At 42.7% G+C, this 27,068-nt stretch overlaps 1 protein-coding gene across 1 annotated transcript in view; it reads right to left on the bottom strand.

Annotated features, from left to right (window-relative positions):
• Positions 1 to 822: 822 nt before the first annotated feature.
• The window catches only part of LOC134222420 (uncharacterized), a 368,754-nt gene continuing 342,508 nt past the window's right edge, over positions 823 to 27,068 (bottom strand). Inside the window, exons 3-6 of the mRNA XM_062701570.1 lie at positions 21,501 to 22,418; positions 17,846 to 18,793; positions 1,288 to 1,514; positions 823 to 891 (exon numbers count right to left, since the gene is read on the bottom strand). Of these exons, the coding sequence (XP_062557554.1) occupies positions 823 to 891; positions 1,288 to 1,514; positions 17,846 to 18,793; positions 21,501 to 22,418 (2,162 nt within the window). The remainder of the gene's footprint in view (positions 892 to 1,287; positions 1,515 to 17,845; positions 18,794 to 21,500; positions 22,419 to 27,068) is intronic.

Below are 27,068 nucleotides of genomic sequence, written 5' to 3'. Positions count from 1 at the left end.
AATCGTACAATCGTACACGCATTTTTTTTACTCCTTTGTGCAAGACTGGTTGGTAATTGTTAAAGGCTTCATGACGTTTAATCGATGGAACTTCTACCCGATTGGGTATTAAGCCGACCTACTAGGGATGTCAAGATTTTCTCATTAGTTTATTATCGGATATCCAGAGTTAGGCTTTTGAACTTTCTAGCAAACGATATTCGCTCTGACAAATGGTTGAAGACAAATTGAAATGAAACACGATGTCCATCATTATTACGCAAACAAATTAAACTAACATTTTTTGTTTAAAATCTTGTCATGTCCTGTAAGGTTTTGATACAAACATCCAAGCATCTTTAACAGATATTATATTACACTAATACAAAATTGTGAGACTTTAACACAATAATTGTATTAGAATCTTTTGAATTTATATATGCCGAAATTTGATACAATACTTTGAATGAAGATGCATAAACGTTCGTTGACGAAGAAATTGTCATGTCTTTTTAGATACTTATATTTGACAATGCGCTGCACCCAACCAGCAGATGGCAGATACAGTTCTGCATTAAACCATACATAACTGTATTGGAATCTGCCATCTGTTGGTTAGGTTCAGGGAAATGTCAAATATAAGTATCTAAAAATACATGACAATTTTTTCGCCAACTAGCGTTTCGGCTTCTTCATTCAAAGTCTCCGTTACCGACCATATGGTCGGGGTTCAGCGAAACCACACCATGTTCCATTTTGAACTGACTTGTGATATTTTGATCGTAAAATGCAAATGAAAATCAATCCATATTAATTATTTCGTGTATTTGTTTTTTAATATCCTTATTTATGGGGTAAAAGGATATCTGATTTGTGACCAATTAGATCTGCTTCACAAATCAGATATCCTTTCTTGTGCAAGAAAATTAGTTTTTTTGCTATTGGGGTGATTCAGCAGAGCCCTGACCATATGTCAAACATATAAAACTATCACCATTTTCACCATTTTGCATTCTCAAAGTTCTGAATGTTTTCATGCAATATTTGTAAAAAAAATAATGTAGCGGTTTTGCATACGAATAGATCCAATACAAGTTTTGTAAGGCTGCGTGAATCTTAAGAAAATCTGACATCCAATCTGCTTGAATGCTCGATCCAGTCAAACATAAAATAACTGCTAAATATTGTACCTTAGAACCGGTCTAACCCAAGCCCCAAGCGGAATCGGAATATATCGCCAGGTACAACTCTTCGAGTGAACGTGTTTCTCCTGTATTTTTTTTTTGTTTTCGCGCACATCCTACTAACCTTGTCTCGTTTAATCTCCTGCAGCTCCAGCACGTCGTTGGAGATTTTTTGTGCGTGACGGTCGATTCCGGGGCTGAGCAGCACCTCCCAGCTGAGGGCGGGCTTCGGATTTCCGCCTTCGCTAACGCAGGCCAACGTCAGTTCCGAGTTTTCCTTCACCGGGATGAACATGTTTCCCGCGTCCAGCCTCCGCTGGTCGATCAGCAGGTACGGTTCTTTGGGGGGATCTGTATGGAGGAGAATTTTTTTTTCGGGAGAAAAGACAAAACACAGGTGCGATGAAATGATTTGTTGAATGTTGGATCATCATTTTTTGCGTTTGCAGATGGTGTGCAAGTGTTGGGGAAAAATGTGAGCATTCTTCACGGGAGGATTTGCATGTCTTTAACAGGAAACAGAGCGAATACCTGAACAAGGTGAGCTATCTTAGTAATCATTCATGTGCTCGCTTTTTGAGATGTGATAAGTTTTAATTAATTTCCTTTTTATACAAGGAAATAAACAAGCATAAACAAATGCAACATATAGCGGTCAGTCAATCTGAGCAACTGAACCAAAATCAGATTCAACCAAGGATTCAATGGATTCTTCAGGTTTTAATTTTAGTTTGTACATATATTTTATATTTGAAACTTTTGTGCAAGCAATTTTTTTAATGCTATCAGATAACATCAATCTCAATTTAGTGTTGTAGTGAGAGCTTACGATGCCAATCATTGTAAGTATTTGTATACCGTGTGGTCAGCACAATGCTCTATACCTTGATGATGGGCTGATAAAACTTCCAACTCGAAAGATTTGCTCGACCTGGCCAAGAATCGAATCCGCCAGCTCCGTCTTGGTAATAGTACCGTGCCTATTCCGATAGGGTTTGATGTCTTGACTCTATAAAAGTTCGCAACAAAACGAATTGATTCGAATGTATTTATTGCATGTATGTTATCGTAACGGTTCAGTACCCTCCCTGCTTAAGAAATCAGTCCAGAAAAAAAATATCACAAGCTGTCACTGAAAATGCAGTCATACCCAGAGATCATTTCAATTTCCTTTCAACAAGAACCGCATGAAAAGCTTTTGCTATCTCTTCATTCAGCAGCATCAAACGTCATCATAAAGTGGCACCAGATAGGATAGTGCTGCTCGGAAACAGTATTTGACATCTGATTTCTGAGACTCAGCAAGAAAGTGTACGACTTCGCGAAGAATACAAACTAAAGCCAGAAGCAGAAGCACAACTGTACGACTTGAGATGAGAAAAAAAGGAGAGAAAGTTCATTGAAAAGAAATGTACTTATGACTGAAATTCAGCTATCAGTGGTGCAGTATTTTTCATTCAATTTATTATGTTAAGAATAATTAAATATATTATTAATTCATTTAAATATCTCTAATGGAAAATGATTTTTAACTTTCTTGTACATTAAGCGTGCGTACAGACTTTATGTACGCTGCCAAGAAAAACTTTTTATCGAAAATAGAAGGCTCATAGTGTTATATAAGTAAACAGTTCGGCATCTCATAGCTCCCTTTTCCATCCCATCAGAAGCAAAGCAATTTGATTTGTTTTTATTTTCTTCTCATCACTTCTGTCGTCTTTTCTCACACTGAGAATTGAGAGGTGAGAAGTAAAAAAAAATAAATGGGGAATGAGAAGCAAAAAGCGACAAGTAAAAAATAAGTAGTGAAAAAGGAGCTATCACTCTTCACTACTCATTTCTCACTTCATTTTTTTTATTTCTCACTTCTCACAAGGAGATGTAGTATATGAAAAGTAAGAAATAAAGAAACAAGAAGAGAGCACTGAGAACTACTAGTAAAAAGTGAGGAGCGAGGAAAGAAAAAAATCACTTCCTATTTCTCTTTTTTTTCTTGCTGGGTCTTGCTTCTTAAGGACATAGTTGAAAGAGTACCACGATGGCAGTCAAAATGGCACCGGATCTTCCACGGGTCAACCCCACACCTCCCGCACTCCTCTCCCACCAACATTCAAATGTATCGAACAGCATCGAACAAAAGTCTAATATTGAAATTACTAACCTGTTCACAGCATATGTATTCACTTCCCATGATAATGGACATGTTCATCCAAAGAGCCCTTTGTATTTCGGCTCGAATATTATCATAAATCAGCAGTTTCCTGCCAATTTAATAGCCGTTCGCCATTTGGTGGGTTTATCACTGCACTTCCCTTCTTCTCAAAGGGCCCGGAAAAATCAAGTTTTTATAAGAAAATTATTTTGAGCTTTTTAGTGGAATGTTCTACTTGTCATAAGACGAGTTAGTACAATCCCATTGAATTTTAACATTTAATTGTATCTTGACAGATACGTATTTCGACCTCAAATGTAAGTGTCTTCAGTGTCTCGTACCTCGACCTGACTTGGAAGTGAAATGATCGCAGCTTACACTATTTATACTTGCGTAGGTATAATAATTTATCTAGGTACTTATCTAGTTACATTTCACTACGGTGTTTACTTCTACTCGCTTGTTTCTGCTTAATGCTTAGGTATAAACTTGAAGAGCCAGGAGCTACCATTTCCTTGATCTTTATTCAACAAATCGCGTTTGAAAATTTGTCATAGATTTCCCAAGCTCTCAGCAACATCAAGTTTCCACGAGAAGAGACATTTCTGTACCTAATGTTTGATGTCGTAATGGAATGATTTTCCTGATATACATATGTTCAGCTACCTTAGACCTAAACTCATAATTTAACCCCTTATCAGCTCTCTATTCCTTACTTCTACTTCTGCAATATGTTCTTTGAACCTTATATCTAACGATCTTTTGTTTGACCTTACATATACTTATCACACTGTGAACAATTAATTTGATAAACCCTGGGCCCTTATTTAACATTTCATATCATCCTTGTGAGGAGCCCAACAGTGTCTTCAGTTGATTGCTTCTGCTGGAGAATACTAAATCGATGCTGAATTTCCTCAATCGATGGTAGCTGGTGGGTGATGTGTCGATCAGAATTGACAAATTCTTCAGCGGTTCATCGATCGGTGTCAGTGTTGTCAGCCCGTTTTTCGTAGGTTCCTCTGCTTCTTGTTGATGATTGCTTGTATTGTTCTTTCCTTGCATCCGTTGATCCTCGCTGTTTCCAAGATGTTGTAGCTCCTTCGTTTTCCTTCTTCGCTCAGGGAATCGTCTGCATCCTGTGGATCATGTGATGAAAAGCTGCCATTTTTGCTGATATGAATGATTTGATGTGTAAGGGATGACTCTCATGGTGTTGGTGGGCTTCCTGTAGATTTCTAAAGTCTAATGTTGCATTTGTTCCTTGATAACCAGTAGATCCAAGAAAGGTAATTTACCTTCCTTTTCCTCCTCGTGGGTGAATTTGATGTCTTTATGCACGTTGTTTATCGCTTCCAAAATCCTGGGCAGATCTTTCCGGTTGATAATGCTGAAAATGTCGTCCACGTATCTCCACCATTTCTCGTAGTACTTTGTTCCTCTAGGTTGTCCTCCTCCCAAATTTGCCAAGGAATAATTCTCGCACAAAAACGGTGATAGCGGATTTACAGGTGCAACCTTCGTTTGTTTGTAGAAGCTTCCACGGAAAATGTAAAGTAGTTCTCATTCATGCATAATCTTGCAGCTGTGAGATACATCTTTACCTTTCCTCGCCATGTTGTATCCGTCCGTTGTCCTAGTAGCCAATCCTCCAAAAGGTCTTAGAGCATCCTTCACTGGAACGCTTTGGGAATAATGCCGCTACGTCGAATGATACCATGATGTCCTCTTCTCCGATGTTTCCTGATTCCACATCCTCTTGGTGAACTCCTGGGCGTTTATAACTGATCTGCTGGGGAACGGCTTCGGCATACTCTGGAACTCCTTGATCAACCACTTGGCCAAGTTTTGTGTAGGGATCCCACTGATGAAACTATTTCTCTAATCTCTGTACCTGGCTTATGTATCTTTGGTAGTCCTTTGATCCTTGGTAACACAGGGTTCGTCATTTTAACCCGGGCTTCTCCGATGATCATTGTCTTGCATTCCTTTATCGTTTTATCCGTAAGTCTGATTAGTCCGGGTAGGGTCCACTCTCAAATGCCTGTATGGTCCTCCGTTGATTTTGTCGTCATCTGTTCATCGTAGTCCTCTTTGTCCATTATCACCACTGCGTTCCCTTTGTCCGCCTTCATGTAGTAAACTGGTTTCTCCTTCAACCTTTTAAAAATCCTCCTCTCGTCTCTTTGTTCGATGTCCCATGATGTCCTACTTTGATGGCGTCTGCCACGATGTTTCTCACACTATTCTGGTCCTGCTGATCAACATTTCGTGAAATCGCTGTCTCAGTATCCACGATTATCTGCTCTATGTCCGCTTTCTGGGTTGTCGGCCACCCTAACCCCTGTTGAGGTGTGCTAATTGTTCCTCCGTAAACTGCTGTGTAGAACGGTTAACAACGAATCCTCGATCATTTGTACTGTGGGTTGGTCGTTCCACCTTCCGTCGCTGATTTCCCTCGTAGAATGGTCAATTTCTTGTGCAGTCTCCTCTTCCTGTCCGCTTCACACTTCGGTTCAGCTGCACCTTCTTTAGTAATATGTCGAAAGAGTTCTTGGTTCCTCTTGCCAGCTTGAGGTGCAGGTTGTAGCACCCAAGTTCAACCTCTCTAGCTTGGCATAGTGTCCCTTGATTGACAACTTCAAATCCGATTCCGCCCTCTTACTGATAGATTTTGGGATGTGAGCTCCTCTAATCCTATGGCTGACAGGAGTCAGCCTCCTTTGGCACTTCTTATGAAGGCCACGTCCTTAAGAATACCTGCGATCCTCCCTCTTCAAATCTATAAAAGTACTACGCTCTGTTCCGCTTGGATGCCATTTTGATAAGAAAATTATTTTGAGCTTTTAGTGGAATGTCTTCACTTGTCATAAGACGAGTTTATACAATCCCATTGAATTCCACCACTTAATTGTATCTTGACAGATACGTATTTCGACCTCAACAGTAAGGCCGTCTTCAGTGTCTCGTACTTGACTCGACTTGAAGAAAATGATTAAGATGGGAGCTCACATCCCAAAATCTATCAGTAAGAGGGCGGAATCGGATTTGTTGAAGTTGTCAATCAAGGGACACTATGCCAAGCTAGAGAGGTTGAACTTGGAGTGCTACAACCTGCACCTCAAGCTGGCAAAGGAGAACCAAGACTCTTTCGACATATTCCTAAAGAAGGTACAGCGGGCCGAAGAGTGTGAAGCGGACAGGAAGAGGAGACTGCACAAGAAGAAATTGACCATTCTACGAGGGAAATCAAGGACGGAAGGTAGAATGACCAACCCTACAGTACAAAATGATCGAGGGATTCGTTGTTAACCGTTCTACACAGCAGTTTACGGAGGAACAATTAGCACACCTTCAACAAGGGGTTAGGTATGCGACAACCCAGAAAGCGGACATAGAGCAGATAATCGTGGATACTGAGACAGCGATTTCACGAAATGTTGATCAGCGGGACCAGAATAGTGTGAGAAACATCGTAGCAGACGCCATCAAAGTAGGACATCATGGGACATCGAACAAAGACGAGAGGAGGATTTTAAAGGAGTTGAAGGAGAAACCAGTTTACTACATGAAGGCGGACAAAGGGAACGCAGTGGTGATAATGGACAAAGAGGACTACGATGAACAGATGACGACAAAAATCAACGGAGGACCATACAGGCATTTGAGAGTGGACCCACTACCCGGACTAATCAGACTTACGGATAAAACGATAAAGGAATGCAAGACAATCATCGGAGAAGCCCGGGTTAAAATGACGAACCCTGTGTTACCAAGGATCAAAGGACTACCAAAGATACATAAGCCAGGTACAGAGATGCGAGAAATAGTTTCATATCAGTGGAATCCCTACACAAAACTTGGCCAAGTGGTTAGTCAAGGAGTTCCAGAGTATGCCGGAAGCCGTTCCCCAGCAGATCAGTTATAAACACCCAGGAGTTCACCAAGAGGATATTGGAATCAGGAACACATCGGAGAAGAGGACATCATGGTATCATTCGACGTAGCGGCATTATTCCCAAGCGTTCCAGTGAAGGATGCTCTGAACCTTTGGAGGATTGGCTAATAGGACAACGGATGGATACAACATGGCGAGGAAAGGTAAAGATGTATCTCAAGCTTGCAAGATTATGTATGAATGAGAACTACTTACATTCCGTGGAAGCTTCTACAAACAAACGAAGGGTGCACCTATGGGAAATCCGCTATCACCGTTTTTGTGCGAATTATTCATGGCAAATTTGAGGACAACCTAGAGGAACAAGGAGTACTACCTGAGAAATTGTGGAGATACGTGGACGACATTTTCAGCATTATCAACCGGAAAGATCTACCCAGGATTTTGGAAGGATAAACAACGCATAAAGACATCAAATTCACACACGAGGAGGAAAAGGAAGGTAAATTACCTTTCTTGGATCTACTGGTTATCAAGGGAACAAATGCAACATTAGACTTCGAAATCTACAGGAAGCCCACCAACACCATGGAGAGTCATCCCACACACATCAAATCATTCGTATCAGCAAAAATGGCAGCTTTTCATCACATGATCCACAGGATGCAGACGATTCTGAGCGAAGAAGGAAAAACGAAGGAGCTACAACACATCTTGGAAACAGCGAGGATCAACGGATACAAGGAAAGAACAATACAAGCAATCATCAACAAGAAGCAGAGGAACCCATGAAAAACGAACTGACAACACTGACACCGATCGATGAACCGCTGAAGAGGGTATCGGTCCCCTATGATCGACACATCACCCACCAGCTACGCCATCGACTGAGGAAATTCGGCATCGATTTAGTATTCTCCAGCAGAAGCAATCAACTGAAGACACTGTTGGGCTCCACAAAGGATAGAGTAGAAATGTTAAACAAGGCAGGGTTTACCAAATTAATTGTTTACAGTGTGATAAAGTATATGTAGGTCAAACAAAAGATCGTTAGATATAAGGTTCAAAGAACATATATTGCAGAAGTAAGTAAGGCTAAGAGGGAAACTGATAAGGGGTTAAATTATGAGTTTAGGTCTAAGGTAGCTGAACATGTATATCAGGAAAATCATTCAATTACGACATCACACATACAAATTTTAAGAAATGTCTCTTCTCCGTGGAAACTTGATGTTGCTGAGAGCTTGGAAATCTACCGACAGGTACAAACGCGGTTGTTGAATAAAGATCAAGGAAATGGTAGCTCCTGGCTCTTCAAGTTTATACCTACATTGCTTAAAACAAGGAGTAGAAGTAAACACCGTAGTAAATGTAACTAGATAAGTACCTAGATAAATTATTATACCTACGCATAGTATAAATAGTGTAAGCTGCGATCATTTTCTTCAAGTCGAGTCGAGTACGAGACACTGAAGACGGCCTTACATTTGAGGTCGAAATACGTATCTGTCAAGATACAATTAAGTGGTGGAATTCAATGGGATTGTACTAACTCGTCTTATGACAAGTCAAGTTTTTACTCACTTCTCCACACATGAGCAGCCCGAAATGTTGATGGAATGCAAATTAAACATCACTTTTCGAAATCAGTCACTTGTCTGAACCGAAAACTTAATATAAACTGCTATTTTTGCCCGAAAAAAACGATTAAAAACTGATCGCGGAGCGAATGTAAACACCGCGGTGCACCGGCACCGGCAGCAGCAAACTAATATGTAGGGTGGTTCAAAAAATAATTTTGCTTCGCAACGCTCAGTCGATTATGATTTATAATTTGGGTGTCATCCAATGGTTTGAGCTAGTTTGTATAGAGGCTTACCGTGCACAAGTCGTTTCAGGTTTGTATGACAGTTGATATGGCGAAGTTGAATTTTACATTATTTTGATTCTGGCACTCCGTCATTGGGCGCTAGCGAGGGGGGAGACCATATGACTGGATGCAATATTCAAGAGCTTCAACTCCATAGACAATCCATATTGAATGGTCGTTCCAATAGTTGGGAGTCGATTTTAATCGAGGTTGCGAATCTTTCTCATGGTAATAAGGCTTCTCAGAAGGCATCAGTGAAACGTGCAATTCAACAAAATATCCAGAATTTGTCTGTGATATCTATCGCACCAGGGGCAGATACTTCTAGTCTAGTCTAGTCTACACTATCGCACCAGGGGCAGATGCTTCATACAAAAAGTGTGACATAAGGGTGAGTGCGGTATAAAATGCTATATTTGCGTTACGTAAACAATGGATCTTTCTTGCGGTGCGGTTTTCGTTCAGTGAAGTCTCTGAATGTTGCTTTAGCTATGTGGGTTCTTCTTTCGCCAGCGTTTGGAGGTGAGGCGCCGTAGCCAGTGTAATAAAAGGTTTAGTTTCCCATACTAGTTTTCATACAAATTTGAAACTGGCTTGCGCTCAACCAGTTTTTGTTCAAATCGGTTTTTGAGGACACTCGAGCATGGGACGGAATCGAGTGAGCGTGGTGGAGCTGGGTCATTTTTGAACCAATTCTACTAATATTCTTTGTTATTTTATAAAGACGACACCAATACTACTACAGTATATGCCAGTTTTTATTGTACCAATACTTTCAAAACTTTGTTTTGGTACTCAACCCACCTTCACCTTAATTTGAATGCAATGAGTTCTCAAACATAGAGATGAGCGACAGTTTTTGCCATCACGTCTTTTTTGGTCAAATGTCTTGTTCGGCCGAACGTTATGTTCATCCTATGCCTATCCCCCTAATGTCACTCCGTCACCATACTGCCGAAAAGCGTGCATTCAAGAATTTCTTGAAAAAAACAAACATTTTGGGAAATCAGATTGGATTTGGATTGGATTGGATTTGGATTTGGATTGGATTGGATATGGATTGAATTTGGATTGGATCATTAAATTGGACTGATCGGGATTAAATGGATTGGATTTGATTGACTGATTGGACTGGATCTGACTGGATTTGGACTTGACTTGTACTAAATTTGACTCGGACTGATTTGGACCTGACTGGATTTTGACTTGGATTTGACTCAGATTTGGACTGACTTGACTGGACTGACTCTGGACTGGATCTGGACTGACTGGATCTGGACTGGACTGACTGGATCTGATTTGATCGACTGAACTTGACCTGGACTGGATCTGACTTGGACTGATTTGGACTGACTTGGATCTGGACTGATCTTGACTGGATTTGGACTGACTGGACTGATTTGACTGGATCTGACTGGATTTGGATCGACCTGGACTGGATCTGGACTGACCTGATTTGACCTGGATCTGATCTGACTGATCGACTGATTGGATCGACCTGACCTGGACTGGATCTGGATCGATCTGGATCTGACTCTGACTGGATCTGGACTGGACTCTGGACTGGATCTGGACTGGACTGGATCTGGACTGGATTCGACTGACTTGGACTGACCTGACTGGATCTGGACTGGATCTGGACTGATCTGGACTGGATTTTGACTGGATCTGACCTGGATCTGACCTGGACTGGATCTGATCTGGACTCGATCTGGACTGACTGATCGACTGATCTGGACTGGATTTGACCGATGGACTGGATCTGGACTGGATCTGGACTGATCTGGACTTGACCTGACTGGATCTGGACTTGACTTGACTGGATCTGGACTGACCTGACCGACTTGGATCGACCTGGACTGACCTTGACTGGATCTGACTGGACCTGGACTGACCTGACTGACCTGGACTGGATCTGGACTGACTCTGACTGGATCGGACTGATCTGGACTGGATCTTGATCTGGACCGGATCTGGACTGGACCTGACTGACCTGGACTGACTTGGACTGGATCTGACTGACCTGGACTGGATCGACCGATCTGGATCGACCTGGACTGATCTGGACCGATCTGGACTGGATCTGAACTGGATCTGACTGGATCTGGATCGATCTGACCGATCTGGACTGATCTGGATCGATCTGACTGACCTGGACTGGATCTGGACTGATCTGGACTGGATCCGACCTGGATCTGATCAATTTGACTTGACCGATCTGGACTTGACTGGACTGATCTTGGACTGGATCTGACTGATTTGACCGGACTGACTGGATCTTGACTGATCTGACCGACCTGGACTGGACTGGACTTGACTGGACTGACTGGATCTGGACTGACTGACTGGATCTGGACTGGATCTGACTGGATCTTGACTGGATCGACTGACCTGACTGACTGGACTGGACTTGGACCGACCTGACTGATCTGGACTGGATCTGGGATCGATCTGGACTGATCTGACTGGATCTGGACTGGATTGACTGGATCTGACTGACTTGACTGGATCTGGACTGGATCTGGACTGGATCTGACTGGATCTGACTGACTGGACTCGACTGACTGGATCTGGATCTGACCTGACCGATCTGGACTGGATCTGGACTGATCTGGACTGACTTTTGGATCGGACTGACTTGGACTTGGATCTGGACTGGACCTGACTGACTCAATGGACTGACCTGGACTGGATCGACTGATCTGGACTGGATCTGAACTGATCTGACTGACCTGGACTGGATCTGATGGATCTGGACTGATCTGGACTGGACCTGGACTGACTGATTTGATTGACTTTGACTGGATCTTGACTGGATCTGGATTGATCTGGACTGACCTGACTGGATCTGGATTGGATTTTGGACTGGACCTGACTGATCTGGACTGACTTGGACTGGATCTGGACTGAACTGATCCGACTGACCTGACTGACCTGACTGATCTGACCGATCAATTGACTGACTTGACTGGATCTGGACCTGGATCTGACCGATCTGGACTGACCTGGACTGGACTGATCTGACTGGATCTGGACTGGATCTGGACTGACCTGGACTTGATCTTGACTGACTCGGATTCCGGACTGGACTGGACTGATTTGACTGATCTGGACTGGACCTGACTGACTGATCTGACTTGATTTTGACTGGATCTGACTGATCTGGACTGGATCTGGACTGGATCTGGATCGATCTGACTGGATCGGACTGGATCTGGACTGGATCTGACTGGATCTGACTGACCTGGATCTGGACTCGACTGACTGGATTGACCTGGATCGACTGGATCTGGACTGGACTTGATCTGACTCGACTGGACTGGATCTGGACTGGATCTGGACTGGACTGGACTGGACCCACCTGACTGTATCGACTGTACCTGATCTGGACCGGATCTGACTTGACTTGTACTGGATCTGGACTGGATCTGGACTGACTTGACTGATCTGGGACTGACCTGACTGACCTGGACTGATCTGACTGGATCTCGACTGACTGACTGGACTGACCTGGACTGGACTTGGACTGGATCTGACTGGACTTGACCGATCTTGGACTCGACCTGGACTGGATCTGACTGATTCGGATCGACTGACCGAATCGACTGATCTTGACTGACCTAACTGGATCTGGACTGATCTGGACTGATCTGGACTGATCTGGACTGATCTGGACTGGATCTGACCGACTGATCTGACTGACTTGGATCGACTGGACTGACTGATCTGGACTGGATCTGACCTGGACTCTGACCGACCTGACTGGATCTGGACTGGATCTGGACTGACCTGAACTGGATCCTGACTGGATTTGGACTGATCGGACTGACTTGGACTGGATCTGGACTGGATCTGACCTGGATTGACTGGATCTGACCTGGACTGACTGGACTGGATCTGACTGACCTGACCTGGATCTGACTTGGGATCTGGACTGACTCTGACTGGATCGACTGGATCTGGATCTTGACTGGATCTGAACTGGACTCTTGACTGGATCTGGACTGGATCTGGACTGACCTGACTGATCTGGACTGACTGACTGGACTGACCTGACTGATCTGACTGACTTGGACTGGATCGGACTGATCTGACTGACTCCGACCGACTGGACTGGATCTGGACTGACTTGGACCGACCTGGATCTGACTGATCTTGACTGACCTGACTGGATCTGACTGGATCCGGACCGATCTGGACCGATCTGGACTGACCTGGACTGACCTGACTGGATCTGGACTGACCTGGACTGACTGGATCTGGACTGGACTGGATCTGGATCGATCTGGACCGATCTGACTGGACTGACCTGACTGGATCTGGACTGGACCTGACCGGATCTGGACTGGACTGACCTGGACCTGATTGGACTGACTGGACCTGGACTGGATCGACTCTGGACTGGATCTTGACTGATCTGGACTGACTGACTGGACCTGGACTGACCTGAATTTGACTGGATCTGACCTGACTGATCTGGACTGGATCTGGACTGATCTGGACTGACCTGGACTGATCTCGACTGACTGGATCTGGACTGATCTGACTGGACTCTGGACTTGATCTGGATTGACTTGACCGGATCCACCTTGGACTGAACCTGGACTGGATCTGGACTCTGGATCTGACTGGATCTGGATCTGATCTGACTGATCTGGACTGGATCTCCCGACTGGATCTGGACCTGGACTGATCTGGACCGATCTGACTCTGACTGGATCTGACTGATCTGGACTGACTTGGACTGAACTTCCGACCTGGATCTGGGACTCTGACTGGATCTGACTGATCTGGATCTGACTGTACCTGGACCTGATCTGGACTGGATCTGGACTGGATCGACTTGGACTGGACTCTGACTGGATCTGACTCGGATCTGGACTGACCTGGACCTGACTCGATCGACTTCGATCTGACTGTATCGGATCTGACTCTGACTGGATCTGGACTGATCTGGACTGGACCTGGATCAATTCTGACCGATCTGGACTGATCTTGACTGGATCTGGACTGGACCTGACTGACTTCTGGATTGACTTGGACTCGACCTGGACTGGATCTGGACTGACTTGACCGATCTGGACTGGACCTGGACTGACTCTGGACTGACCTGTACTCGATCTGACTGACCTTGACTGACCTGACTGGATCTGGACTGACCTGACTGAATTCCTGACTGGATCTGATCGACCTGACTGGACTGGACTGGATCGGACTGACCTTGGATCAATGTACCTGTACCTTGACCGTCTGGACTGGACCTGACTGGATCTGAATTGACTGGATCTGGATCTGGATCTGACTCACCTTGGACTGACTGACTGGACTGGATCCTGACTGACCTGACCTGATCTGGATCGATCTGGACTTGATCCTGGACCGATCTGACTGGATCTGGACTGGATCTGACTTGGACCGATCTGACTGGACTGGATCTGACTGGATCTGACCGACCTGGACTGGACCTGGAACTGACCTTGGACTGACTCTGACCTGATCTGACTGGATCTGGATTGACCTGATCGATTCAATTGACCTGACTGGACTGGACTGGATCTGACTGGATCTGACTGGATCTGGACTGATCTGGACTGACTCTGACCGACTCTGGACTCCTGACTGGACTGGACTGACCTGGACCTGGCTCATTCTGATCTGACTGGATCGACTGATCTGGACTGGATCTGGACTGGATCTGACTGGATCTGGACTGACCTGGACTGGACTGACCGACCTGGACTTGGACTGGATCTGACCGACCTGGACTGGACTGACCTGGACCGATCTGGACTGGTACCTGACTGACCTGACTGATCTTGGACTGACTTGGAACTGATCCTGGACTGACTCTGGACTGATCTGGACTGACTCTGGACTGACCTGACCGATCTGGATCTGACCTGGATCTGACCTGGACTGACTGGATCCGACCTGGACTGATCTGGATCTGATCTTGGACTGACTTGATCGACTGGATCTGACTGGACTCTGACCGACTTGACTGGATCTGGACTGGGATCTGGATCGATTTGACTGACCTGACCTGGACTTGACTGGATTTGGATCTGACCTGGACTTGGATCCGACCTGATCTGGACTCTGACTGACCTGGACTGAACCTGGACTGGACTTGACCGACTGGAACCTGGATCTGACCACTGGATCTGGACTGGATCTGATCTGGATCTGGACTGACTGAACCTGGACTGGATCTGGACCGACCTGGACTCGACTGGATTGAACCGACCTGGATCTGTACTGGATCGAACGGACTGGATCCGATCTGACTGATCTGGACCGATCTTGACTGTACCTGGATCTGATCTGGACTGACTCTGACTGAACTGGACTGGACCTGGATCTGGATCTGACTGGTACTCTGGATCGATCTGACCGATCTGGACTGGATCTGACTGGATCTGAACCTGGATCCGGACTGGATCTGGACTGACCTGACTGACCTGGACCACCTGATCTGATCCGGATCCGGACTCAATCGGATCGGACTGACTGGACTTGGACCTGATCTTGACTGGGTCTGACTGACCTGACTGGATCTGGACTGACCTGGACTGGATCTGACTGACTCTGGATCGACTGGATCGACTTGGACTGACCTGACCGGATCTTTGACTGATCTGACTGACCTGGACTGGTACCTAACCAGATCTGGGACTGGATCTGACCGACCTGGACTGATCTGACTGACCTTGGACTGTATCTGGACTCGATCTGGACTGGATTGGACTGACTCTGGAGACCTTGATCTGGAATTCTGATCTGACTTGATCTGGACTGGATCGGACTGATCTGGACTGGTATCTGGACTGACTCCGGGACTGACCTGGACTGATCTGACTGACTTTGGACTCGACCTGGACTGGAACCTGGACTGACCTGGACTGACCTGACCGACTCTGACTGGATCTGGACTGGACCTGGACCGATCTGGACTGGATCTGGAACTGCATCTGGACTGGATCGACTGACCTTGGACTGGATCAGTACTCGGATCTGGACTGACTCTGACTGACCTGGACTGAACTTGGACTGGATCTGGTACCGACTTGGACGACTGATCTTGGATCCGACCTGGACTGGATCCTGACTGATCTGGACTGGATCTGGACTGATCTGACCGAACTGATCTGGATTCGAATCTCGACTGGATCCGACCTGACTGACCTGACCGACCTGACTTGATCTGGATCTGATCTGGACTTGAAACCGAACTCGATCGACCTGGACTGACTGGACTGACCCTGGACTGGATCTGATGACTGGACCTGATCTGATCTGGACTGGACTTGACCGATCTTTGGAACTGATCTGATCAACTGGATCTGACTGATTGACCGATCTGGACTGGATCTGGACTGATCTGGACCTTCGACTTGATTGGACCGACCTGGATCTGACTGATCTTGGACTGGATCTGGACCGATCTTCCGACTGGGACTGGACCTTGACTGGATTCAATTGATCTTGACTGACCTGGACTGGATCGGACTTGGACTGACTCTGACCTGATCTTGGACTGGATCTGGATCCGATCGGACCTGATCTGACTGTACTGGATTTGACCGATCTTGGACTGACTGGACTGGACTGGATCTGGACTGGATTGACTGATCGACTTGATTTGTACTTGATCTGACCGGATCTGGACTGGATCTTGACTGGATTTGGACTGGATTTGGATTGGACTTTGACTGACCTGATTGATGACTGGATCAAGACTGGATCTGGAACAGACTTGACTGGATTGGATTCAGGACTGGACCTGGTATTGGGCCCCTGACTGAACCTGGACTGGATCTGACTGGGCTCTGAACTGGATCTAACCGATTTGAACTTGATTGATGATTGATTGGATTGATTTGGATTGGATTTGGATTGGATTTGGATTGGATTTGGATTGGATTTGGATTGGATTTGGATTGGATTTGGATTGGATTTGGATTGGATTTGGATTGGATTTGGATTAGATTTGGATTGAATTTGGATTGGATTTGGATTTGGATTTGGATTGAATTGGTGTTAGGATTGGATTTGGATTGGATTCTACGAGGTGAACCGGCCCAGTGCCGAAAACCTCATGATAAAGATATTAATAATAATAATAATGGATTGGATTTCGATTGGATTTCGATTGGATTTGGAATGGATATAATTGGATTTGATTTGGATTGGATTTGGATAGGCTTTGTATTGGATTTGGATTAGTTTTCGATTGGATTGAGATTGGATATAGATTTTATTTGGATTGGATTTCGATTGGATTTGGATTGGTTCTCGTTTGTATGTGGATTGGATTTGAAATTGCTTTGGATTTTATTTGGATTGGATTTGGATTGAACTTGGATTGGATTTGGATTGGACTTGAATTGGATTTGGATTGGATCTAAAAACCAGGTCTTTAAAAGTTAATATTCGACTAGATTTTTAATCAGACCAAATTGTCGGGGTTCAGCGAAACTGCTTCAAGCGCCTGTTTGACTGAATTTGGTTCGTAGAATGAAAAATAAACTCCGATTAAGAGAGCTGCAATCGTATAGTCTTCACGAATATCTAGAGTACAATTCCAATGGAATTACAATTGCTGTGTTTTGACTGTGATAAGTTATTTTTAGTGGAACTTGTCGAATCGTGTATTTTTTAAATATCCCCCATCAGATAAGCTCAACCACACCAGAATGCAATGTTCGTCCCTTCACTTCTCGTATTCATCAGAATGCATAAATATAATCAAATCAACTCACCCAACACCACCAGCTTGATCGGCCGTCCGTTGAAGAAGAATCCCCGGGCGTTCTCCGCCTCGCACTGCCAAACCCCGTCGTCCTCGAGCATCACGTTCGAAATGGTGATGCCCTGCAAAGATTCCCGCACAAACCGAACGTCATCGGTTCGTGACTTTTTGTCCATAACGTGCACCATTTGGCCATTCTTGAGCCACACGCTGGAGGTTATGTCCGCATCGACCTCGCAGGCCATCGTCACCGTCTCGTGCTGCTCGGCGTAGACCACCCCCACATTGTCCTCGGTGTGGTCGTCGGTCGGGCCCCGGATAATCGGCCTCAGCGCCAGGGCCACCGGTTCATCGTTCATCAGCAGGAACGGGTCGCCGTTTCTCAAGTCACCCATTTTGACATCCCGTTCCACTTTGCCGAACTGCCGCATGTCGTACTGCTCCGGACTGGCCTCGAGCAAATCTCCACCGTTGAGGAAAATAATTTGCTCATCAAAGTTTTCACCAGCAAATATGTTATTGGAGCTGAGGCTCTCGTGCTGCTCCGGCTGGGGTTGTTTGGCACTGGGAGTGGAGTAAGAGCCATCGCCGTGGTTGGCTGCCGTCATCGTTCTGCCGTTGCTACTGTTCCTGACATAAACGCTATCGTCGAGCAAATTGAAACTGTCGACATTAATAGCACTGTAGCTATTTTGCGGCAAATGTTCCTCCCGTGGAGTTATTGTTCGCTCGACAACGGATTCCAGCTCCGGTGGTGCCACTTCCACTGAGGCTGACATCGGTGACGATGTTTGTGTTGATGTAACTGCTCTCTGGGTTGATGTATTAGTTTCTGGGGCCGAGTTGGTGTCAGCCGCACTACCACCCACTCCGGATGCCGATTCGGTTTCCTTTTCCTTTTGGTGCTCCACTTCCGGCAGAACATCTTGTCGTTTCGGGTCGAGTGCAGACCCAGCAGCTGCAATTAGAGGTATATGATGTGAAATTAAGTGAAGTAGATGCGAAACAATTTTTTAATGGAAGAAGCACTAAATGTTGGTATTAAAAAGGTTTCGACTACCAACGTACACTCAATACTGTCATAAACCGAAATTAAATTTCCAAGTTTTCAAAGACATGAAACCATTGAAGCATAGGGGAAAATACCTATTCTTGGCAGTCTAAGACATTCGCCAAATTGAATGATAAAAATAATGAATAATTACACTAAAACACAGGTACAGTTGACCTGGTATACATTTGTATGCTCTTTCTTTGATGATTGGTGTTCACTAAATATAACAGCTTTTACCACAAACTCAGTAAATTTAATATAAAGTAACAGGTCAACGTTTCTTCTATTGACATAGAAATTTCTTTTATCAGCAATGAGTTTGCTCTCTTTAGCAACTAGACATGGAAGTAGAAAACTGGTAATGTATTGGTGCCAAATGCTGGTTGTTTATATCCTCCAGTAGTAAAATCCATTCATATTAATCGGCCACACGCTCATTTCGCGTCACTCAATTTTGGAACAAATTTTATTAATTATCAAAACTGGCTTAAAACAAACCATCAATTTTTAGCCTTGGCATCAATTTTATGTCATGTAGACAGATAGGCAAAAGCATTTAAACACATTGTAAAACAAATTTAACCCTTATGCGGCCAACAAAAAACAAACGTGAATGGCTACTAGTGTATATTGACATTTTCATAACTTTTACCATTTACATCCTATTTGAATAATGTTGGCCATTTTGGAGAAGGGAACTTATATGCTTTTTGTCCGCTGCCAAGATTTACATCTTTTGTCTTTTGTAATGACTTATGCAACGTACACACCAGTCAAGCAGTTTGACGAGCATTGACTCCGCCGCGAGGAAAACGCTTTGGTTGCTGCTTTGTTTGAACGTGTGTGAAGTTGTTCGAACAACCATTTGACAGTTGGCGGTCATGTTGGTCAAACTGATTGACGGTGTGTACGTTCCATAAGAGTCGTGAGCAAAAATCTATCAACCAGTTTCAAATATACAACTTGCTCATTGCGGTCCTTACATCAAGACAAAATTTTCAAAACGACTTATCTGCTTTTGTAAACAAAGATTCAAACGACGATTCGACGAATCTGATAGCTCTCCCACGCAAACCAACACCATCAACAGGTAGCGGTGGTGTTGGTTTGCGTGGGAGAGCTATCAGATTCGTCAAATCGTCGTTTGAATCTTTGTTCACAAAAGCAGATAAGTCGTTTTGAAAATTTTGTCTTGACATGATATGTTTGTTTCATCAAAAACAAATCATGGTGGTTGTGTACAAGACACGACCGCTCGACGTCAACTACGTAAAACCAAATCTATACACATAAGAAAGAATTTTTGTCTGTCTGCCCTTATAGATTAGGAGACGGCATGAACATTTGAATGTAGAGGTTTTTGGGAACGATAAAGATTCTTATGATAGTATTAGACCCCTCCTCTTCTGGAGGGAGGACTCCCATACAAATAAAATACAAATTTCTGCTTTAATCGAAAATTAATCTAAAAAATGAATCTGAATCTGCAAATTTCGTCTGCTCAACCGTCTTTTAAATAATGTAAAAAATACATAATTAATCAATTTCAGGTATAACGAAGCTCGTCGGTTCTGGTAGTATAGTATATTAACAATATATTCCACCTCGTAAGTCTTCATATGTTCAATAATGAGCAGCACTGTCCTATCCAGCCGCTGGAGCCACCCCATTCTTACACTACGTTTCACAGTTGAATAATAGATAATACCCTAAAAGTAGGCAATTATTTATAGTTGAAATGCGCTATGTAGGAACGGGAATGGTTATGATTTATTTGATGAGCTTGGAAAGTATTGAAGTTGCAAATGGAAAACGGTCCTGTCAGCCACATAAGGGTTAAAATACTACGATGTTACTATCACTTTTGATATAATTAATGGTCTGCGTAAAAAATCTGAAGCATTTGTATTTTAACACTTTTTTTTTAAATAAATGCCATCGCCGGACATTTTGTTCGTATTTTTACTAAAATCAACTCACATAGAATTGTGCGTGGTATCTTTTTAGCGTGTGTTTGATATGCTCACAAACACATTCTCTCGCTCTATTCCGAAGTGTGCTGCTGTCAAAGAAAACGAACAGTCCCGATTTTATTTAGTGAAACATAGAGCAAATATTGCATAAATTTGCTCTTCGTGGTGATAATCAAGTGGTGATTTAGTGTAAAAAGTAGTTTACGTACTTAATTTGTCGTGTCATACGCAATAAAGAGGAGAAACAGGCGATCCAAAAAAGTAAGTAACGGTTTGCTTTTCGTGCGCTGCTTTCTTTGGCAATGCAATAATGGCAAGGATTTCGTAGGTGCAAATTTGTTTCGGTGATTAAACCATCAAATCTTGCTACTTTTACACAAACAACTTATTCAAATGAAAGCTTAGACTTGAAATTGTGTGATTGAATCAAAATTATGTTCATAAATAGTGTATGTTTGCTGAAAAACGCAAATATTGTTGAGGGTGCCAACAACTGTCGCACCCTGCCAATGCCGTATTCTACCCTATATAAAACAGAACCAAATCGTGTATGGAAATGTTTTATTAGTTGCCTTAATTGTTTCTCACTTCCAGTTAACTTATGTTTCAAAAGTAAAACCATTCGAAACACCACTTACCGTTAGCGGCAAAGCTTCCTACTTCACCATTAGTGGTCCCCTCCTGTACGGATGCTCGGCTCTTGTCAGATGACGAATGCTCAGCGTTAGCGAGCGTCAAGTTCCTTACGTAATTATGTTCACTATTATTACTCCTAATAATATTTTTCACAGCCATCTTCCCATTCTTTTCTGGTTTGTCGTATTCACTGGTTCCGTAATTACTACTACTCTGGTTGGAAGGATCATGTACAACAGGTTCGGTCCGTGTCACCTGTCGTGCGACTGACGACGATGACGGCGGAGAAAGTGGTGACGAAGAAGAAGAAAAAGAGCTGGGAGTCAGCGTGGAGGAGGCGAAGGGGAGAGCTACTTCTTGCCGCTTGAGGGCTACACCGGAGTCTGAACTTCGAGCCGATCTCCGCAGCAGCAGCGACCTCCTGTGGCGACGGTGGTTGGGGTAGTACTTTTGGACAATTTGATTAACTAGCAACCGGTGGTGCACCGGCTTGGCAGCCTCGTCGTGCTGCACGTTGGCCTCGTGGTTCCGCTCGTACAGTTTGGCACCAGAGACGATTCGGCGGTCATCTAACCCGAACCGCCGATCATCGTCATCAACTTCTTCGTCGTCTTCGAGACTGTTCAAAATATTATCTAGATTCGCTGTATAAGACACTAAATTTATCTTATGATTATTGTTTATCCTAGCGTTGCCACCGCTCGCGGTGAAGGACGTTCCGAGGGGTTGGTTTTGCGACACGGGTGACGACGACGATGACGACGTTCCGGCCGTGGAGGTGGTTCTATCGTTTCGCGACTGGTGCTGGCGTTCAATGTCCAGCAAGTCGAGCTCACTGTCATCTAGCAAACGGAGGCTTGCTTCTGCGGAGCCACTGCTTGCGGTGACTGCCGGCAGGGTGTGTTGACCGATGAAGAAACCTGCAATAGAAAAATGAAAAAAAAAATAGGATTAGGGTGGGTGTACCAATTGACGCCATACATAAGAACAACTATTTTTTTAAAAATAAGTAAAAGGCATGTGGGTGGACTTTATATATCAAGCGAAAGGTTTTACTTCCTGCTCCTTAGAACAGCTGTGAAAACCACAATAAAATTTGTTATAATCATCAAAATTGATTAATCCATAATAGGAACGCATGCACCAGTTGTGGCACTAAACTTAATTTTGGTTCCTTATTTAGTAAATCCCATTGTTTTCTTATGGGACTAGCCAAATAGGGACAACTAGTGCGACAACTGGTGCAAAGGACGTCAAAAATTAAGCAAAATCAATTTTTACAATTATGCTTTGCTTGTTTTGGAGGAGATCAAAGGTTTTATCGTATCATATGAATATGCTTTATCGATATGAACTTGGTTTGCAGTGATTTGATTGGCCAGTTGGCATATAAAGCACTAGTGCGACAACTGGTGCTATAGCTACAACTGGTACATCTAGCCTAGAACGGGAAGTACCATCTTTACACAAGATTTATTAAAAATAGAAATTCCAATAATTCATAGTTTTAATCAAAACAAAAATTATAAAAATATTTGCCATTGGATATCAACACTTCCATGTAAACAATAATATGAAATTCATCGAGCTTTGGTGACTTAATGCTATAGATCTAAAGATACGAACAACCATAAAAAAACGGCTAACGATTAGTTCGATTCAAGGATGTTAGAAGCTCTGTAGAATGTGTTTGATTCATTGAATCGAAATTTATCGTAAACTTTATTATAGAGGATATTTTTTTATATTTCGAACAATTTTTTGGGATTTAAAATCCAAATGCTATCCATGAAATCCATGAAATTTATGGGATTGTAAAAAAAATCTATTTTAAATTCCGAGCACATGAATTCAATTGATGGTACTGCAAAATATGACCGACCCCACAAGCCCCGTGCACTACATGATCGCATTAGTTTCATTTCCGCAAGGGTGTTTACGAGGCCAGATGAAAAAATGTGTCATACACAGCACAATCAATAATCATTTTCTGCACACTTCCCAACATCATCATCCATCGTCGTTGCCGTCGTCGTCGTCGTTGTCGTCATCGGTGGCGGCGGTATCGTTCGCTTCAGCCTCTCCATCAATGACTACGGGAACGCGCACTGCTCGTGACAGCATTCTTTTATGGGCGGTTAAGTACCACCCGGATGCTGCCCTGGCTGCTGGTGTCTGGCTCTAACGGATGCAGAGCAGCAGAATCAAGTACTGCTGCGCTGTCGGATGGACGGAAGTTGGTAGAAGAGCCGCTTGTCAGGTGGTCATAATTGGTTGAATATTAGAATATTATTTTTGTATTTATTTTTACTGGTGAGACTTACCTGACAACTTGACCTTCTGTGCGCCTTTAGAAGTTTACACCAGCATTTTTGAATAAAATCTATTTAAAATCTTTATTTCGGTTGAAAATGATAAACAATTTTTGACCCACTTCTTTAAGAGAAATCTCCCGCAGTGGAAACGGGGTGGTAGTTGGCCTATAAAGCACCGTTTCCTGCATCCGCTCGGGGTGTGCTACATCTAAATCGTTATTCGATTTGTCAGGATCATAAATCATCTCGAGTGGTGTCATCGAAGTGCTGGCGAATGGATACGATCTTCACGTAGTGGAAGAGAGAATGATAGCCAGGTTTTTTTTCTCCACTCGCTACACGGACTGGCCTTCCCTGCTACTACGACATGAATATGTGTTACATTTTAATACATACTGAGTGGTTGTGGAAACAGGAAGTGTTAGTCATGTCCATGTATGCACGGAAGGGGGGTTGATAGATTATAAGTTCATGTGTGCTATAGACCTGTGCGCCGAAGTACTTGTGAACGGCGGCGGCGTAAGGCCATTTTTACACCGGCGGCGGCGGCGTCGGCGGCGTCACGCCGTAAGCAATGTTCGGCGGCGGCGGCGGCGGCGTGAATCAGCGTGAAGAATTTTGTGCTGAGAAAAAAAATCACGCAGCACGGCATTTCATGCTTTTTATGAATTTTAGGGTTTTTTTGTACAATTGCTAGCCTCAGTCAGACTGATGGGGGGAGCATTCTTATAGCTATAGCTTGTATCTCCACAGCAAAAGTTTACATTATATCCCCCACTAGGACATATCCGTATCACAGCTCATGAGTTCTCGCTTAACTTTTCAAAAGGTCCTAAGTAACATTTTTTTCATGAATTAATTTGAATAGCGCAATCAACAGAAAAACATGAAAGCTTTTGATTGCAGTACTCAAATTAAATCATGAAAAAAATGTTCATTGGAAAGTACTTCGGAATTCGGATATAAATCCAGAAATTCGTGTAAAAATTCCTCAAGATATCCCTCAGAAAATAAGAGAAATGAATTCTAAGAATTAATATAAAATTTCCCTCATGAATTCCTTCAGAACTTCCACCAAGAATTCCTTTGAAAATTTATTAGGGTATTTCTTTGGGAATTCTTTACAAAATTTCTTAAAAAGTTCCATCAGGAATTTCCTTCTACTTGAGGAATTTCTTCGGAAATGCCTTTACGGAGTCTTTTGGGAATTTCTTCAGTAATTCATTCGAAACTATTTTTAGGGATTCCTTTAAAAATTAGATACCCATGGAAAATCCTTCAAGAAGTTCTATATGAATACCTACGGACACTGTTTTAGGAATACATTCGAAAATCCATTTGGGAGAAAACCTTCAGAAATTTCTAATAGAAAATCTTCCAGTAATTCCTCAAAACATTTCATCGGAAACTCTAGGAAGATATTTTTGGTATTCTTTCGAAATTTCCCTCTGGAATTTATTTGAAAAATTTCTTCAGGGCTTCTTTTCTAATTTCTTATAGGTATCTCTTTGGATATTCCTTTAGCAACTCTTCCAGAAATTACTGTAGACCTTCGAAAATTTCCTTTTAAATTACTTTTAAATTAAGAATTATTTCGGGAATCTCTTCCGAAGTTCTTTTGGGAAATCTTCGGAAATTTTGTTTCTAAATTCCTTCATTTTTTAAGACGTTTTAAGTCGTCTAAGTTTTAAGTTCGTCTTAGACGGTTTAATACATTCCACTAAAAGAGCTTAATATATTTTTCTGACGTTTTAAGTGTTTTTTTTTATTTGAAAATAACTTTAACTCTCAAATACCTTTAGAAATTTCTGCAAATTCGAATTCTTTCCGGAACTATTCCTGCAGTAATTTTGTATGGTTTACTGAAGTAATTTTCTAAATACTTCCTGGAGGAAGTTCCAAAAGAATTTCTTAAAATATTACAAATGCCTTTCTGGAGGGGTTTCTGAAGGAATCCCTGGATAAATGTCCAAATTAGTTCTTGGTGGCTTTTCTGAAGAAATTTCCGACTCAGTTGTTGAAGGAATAACCGAAAAAGAACCTGAAAAGATTTTCGATCTGAATTTTGAAATGAGTTTCTGAAGGAATATTCGAAGGAATTCTAAAAGTAATTTACGAAGTAAATTTAAATGGATTTTCCAAACAGCTATTGGAATTTACATAAAAATTCCTATATTTCTCCTGGAATTTCTTCAAAAACCCGGACAGTAGTAAAACAAATTCAGTTTTGACTCTAAAATCAAAACTACATCCTAAGAAAAATTCCTAAAATATCGAGATTGCAGGGCTGGTAGCGACCAATGTCGTTCAAAATAGTGACTTTAGTGACCAATGCTGACGAAAAAAGGGACCAAATAGTGACTTTCAGTTCTAGAAAGAGTTACCAAATAGTCATTTTCGGTTGAAGTGACAAAAAATTGACTTTTATGTAGCAATGGTACTTATTTAATTATTTCTCAGACATAGAATTATTTAGACTCATCAAGTTTATAAGTCTGTGGTCGGAATCTCTGTTGTTATGGAAAATATAGCAACGTTACAAAGAATTTTAGAAACTAACTTTCTTTATAAAACTTGTAAAAATGCATCCCACTTTAGAATATATTCATGAAGGGAACTGTTCCGTTTTCCATTTCACTAAACACATATTCATCTAATCGCAAAACAAACAAATACAGCACAACTTCATTGTAACTTTTCACAAACATGTATGCTCACTGTTTAAAGATCAAAGAATCATTTCAAAATCTATTTTTTTGTTTCTGACATGTCTGAACAAGCAGTTTGTTCGGAATATACCGTATCATATGTCAAATTCAAAATCATTAAACATTCTAAACCAAGGATGTTAACGATCATTCAGTAATTTGCGTTCGATCATTTAGTAGTTTGTCAATAACACAGTCCAGAAGCTAAATTTCAAAATATGATGTATGGTGGACTTCTAGTGCGAAGGTTTTACTACAACTTTGCTATATGGTTTGTTATTAGAATTCAACTAATAACGGAGTTAGAGCGCTAGTTGCAGCAAACTTAAACTAAATGTTTGGAATTTTGTTATCATTTAGTCTAAGTTACTGAAACTATAGCTATAACTCCGTTGCTAGTGGAATTCAAACCACGAACCATTAGGCAGAGTTGTAGAAAATCCTTTTCACTAGAAGTCCACCATACAACGTATTTTGAAATTCAGCTTCTGGAATGTGTTATTGACAAACTACTAAATGATCGAACGCAAATAACTGAATGATCGTT

This window comes from Armigeres subalbatus, chromosome 3 (genome assembly GCF_024139115.2).
Source record: "Armigeres subalbatus isolate Guangzhou_Male chromosome 3, GZ_Asu_2, whole genome shotgun sequence".
In the NCBI taxonomy this organism is placed as follows: Eukaryota; Metazoa; Arthropoda; class Insecta; order Diptera; family Culicidae; genus Armigeres; species Armigeres subalbatus.
Note: the sequence above shows the minus strand (reverse complement) of the source record. Positions and strands in the feature narration are given on the sequence as shown.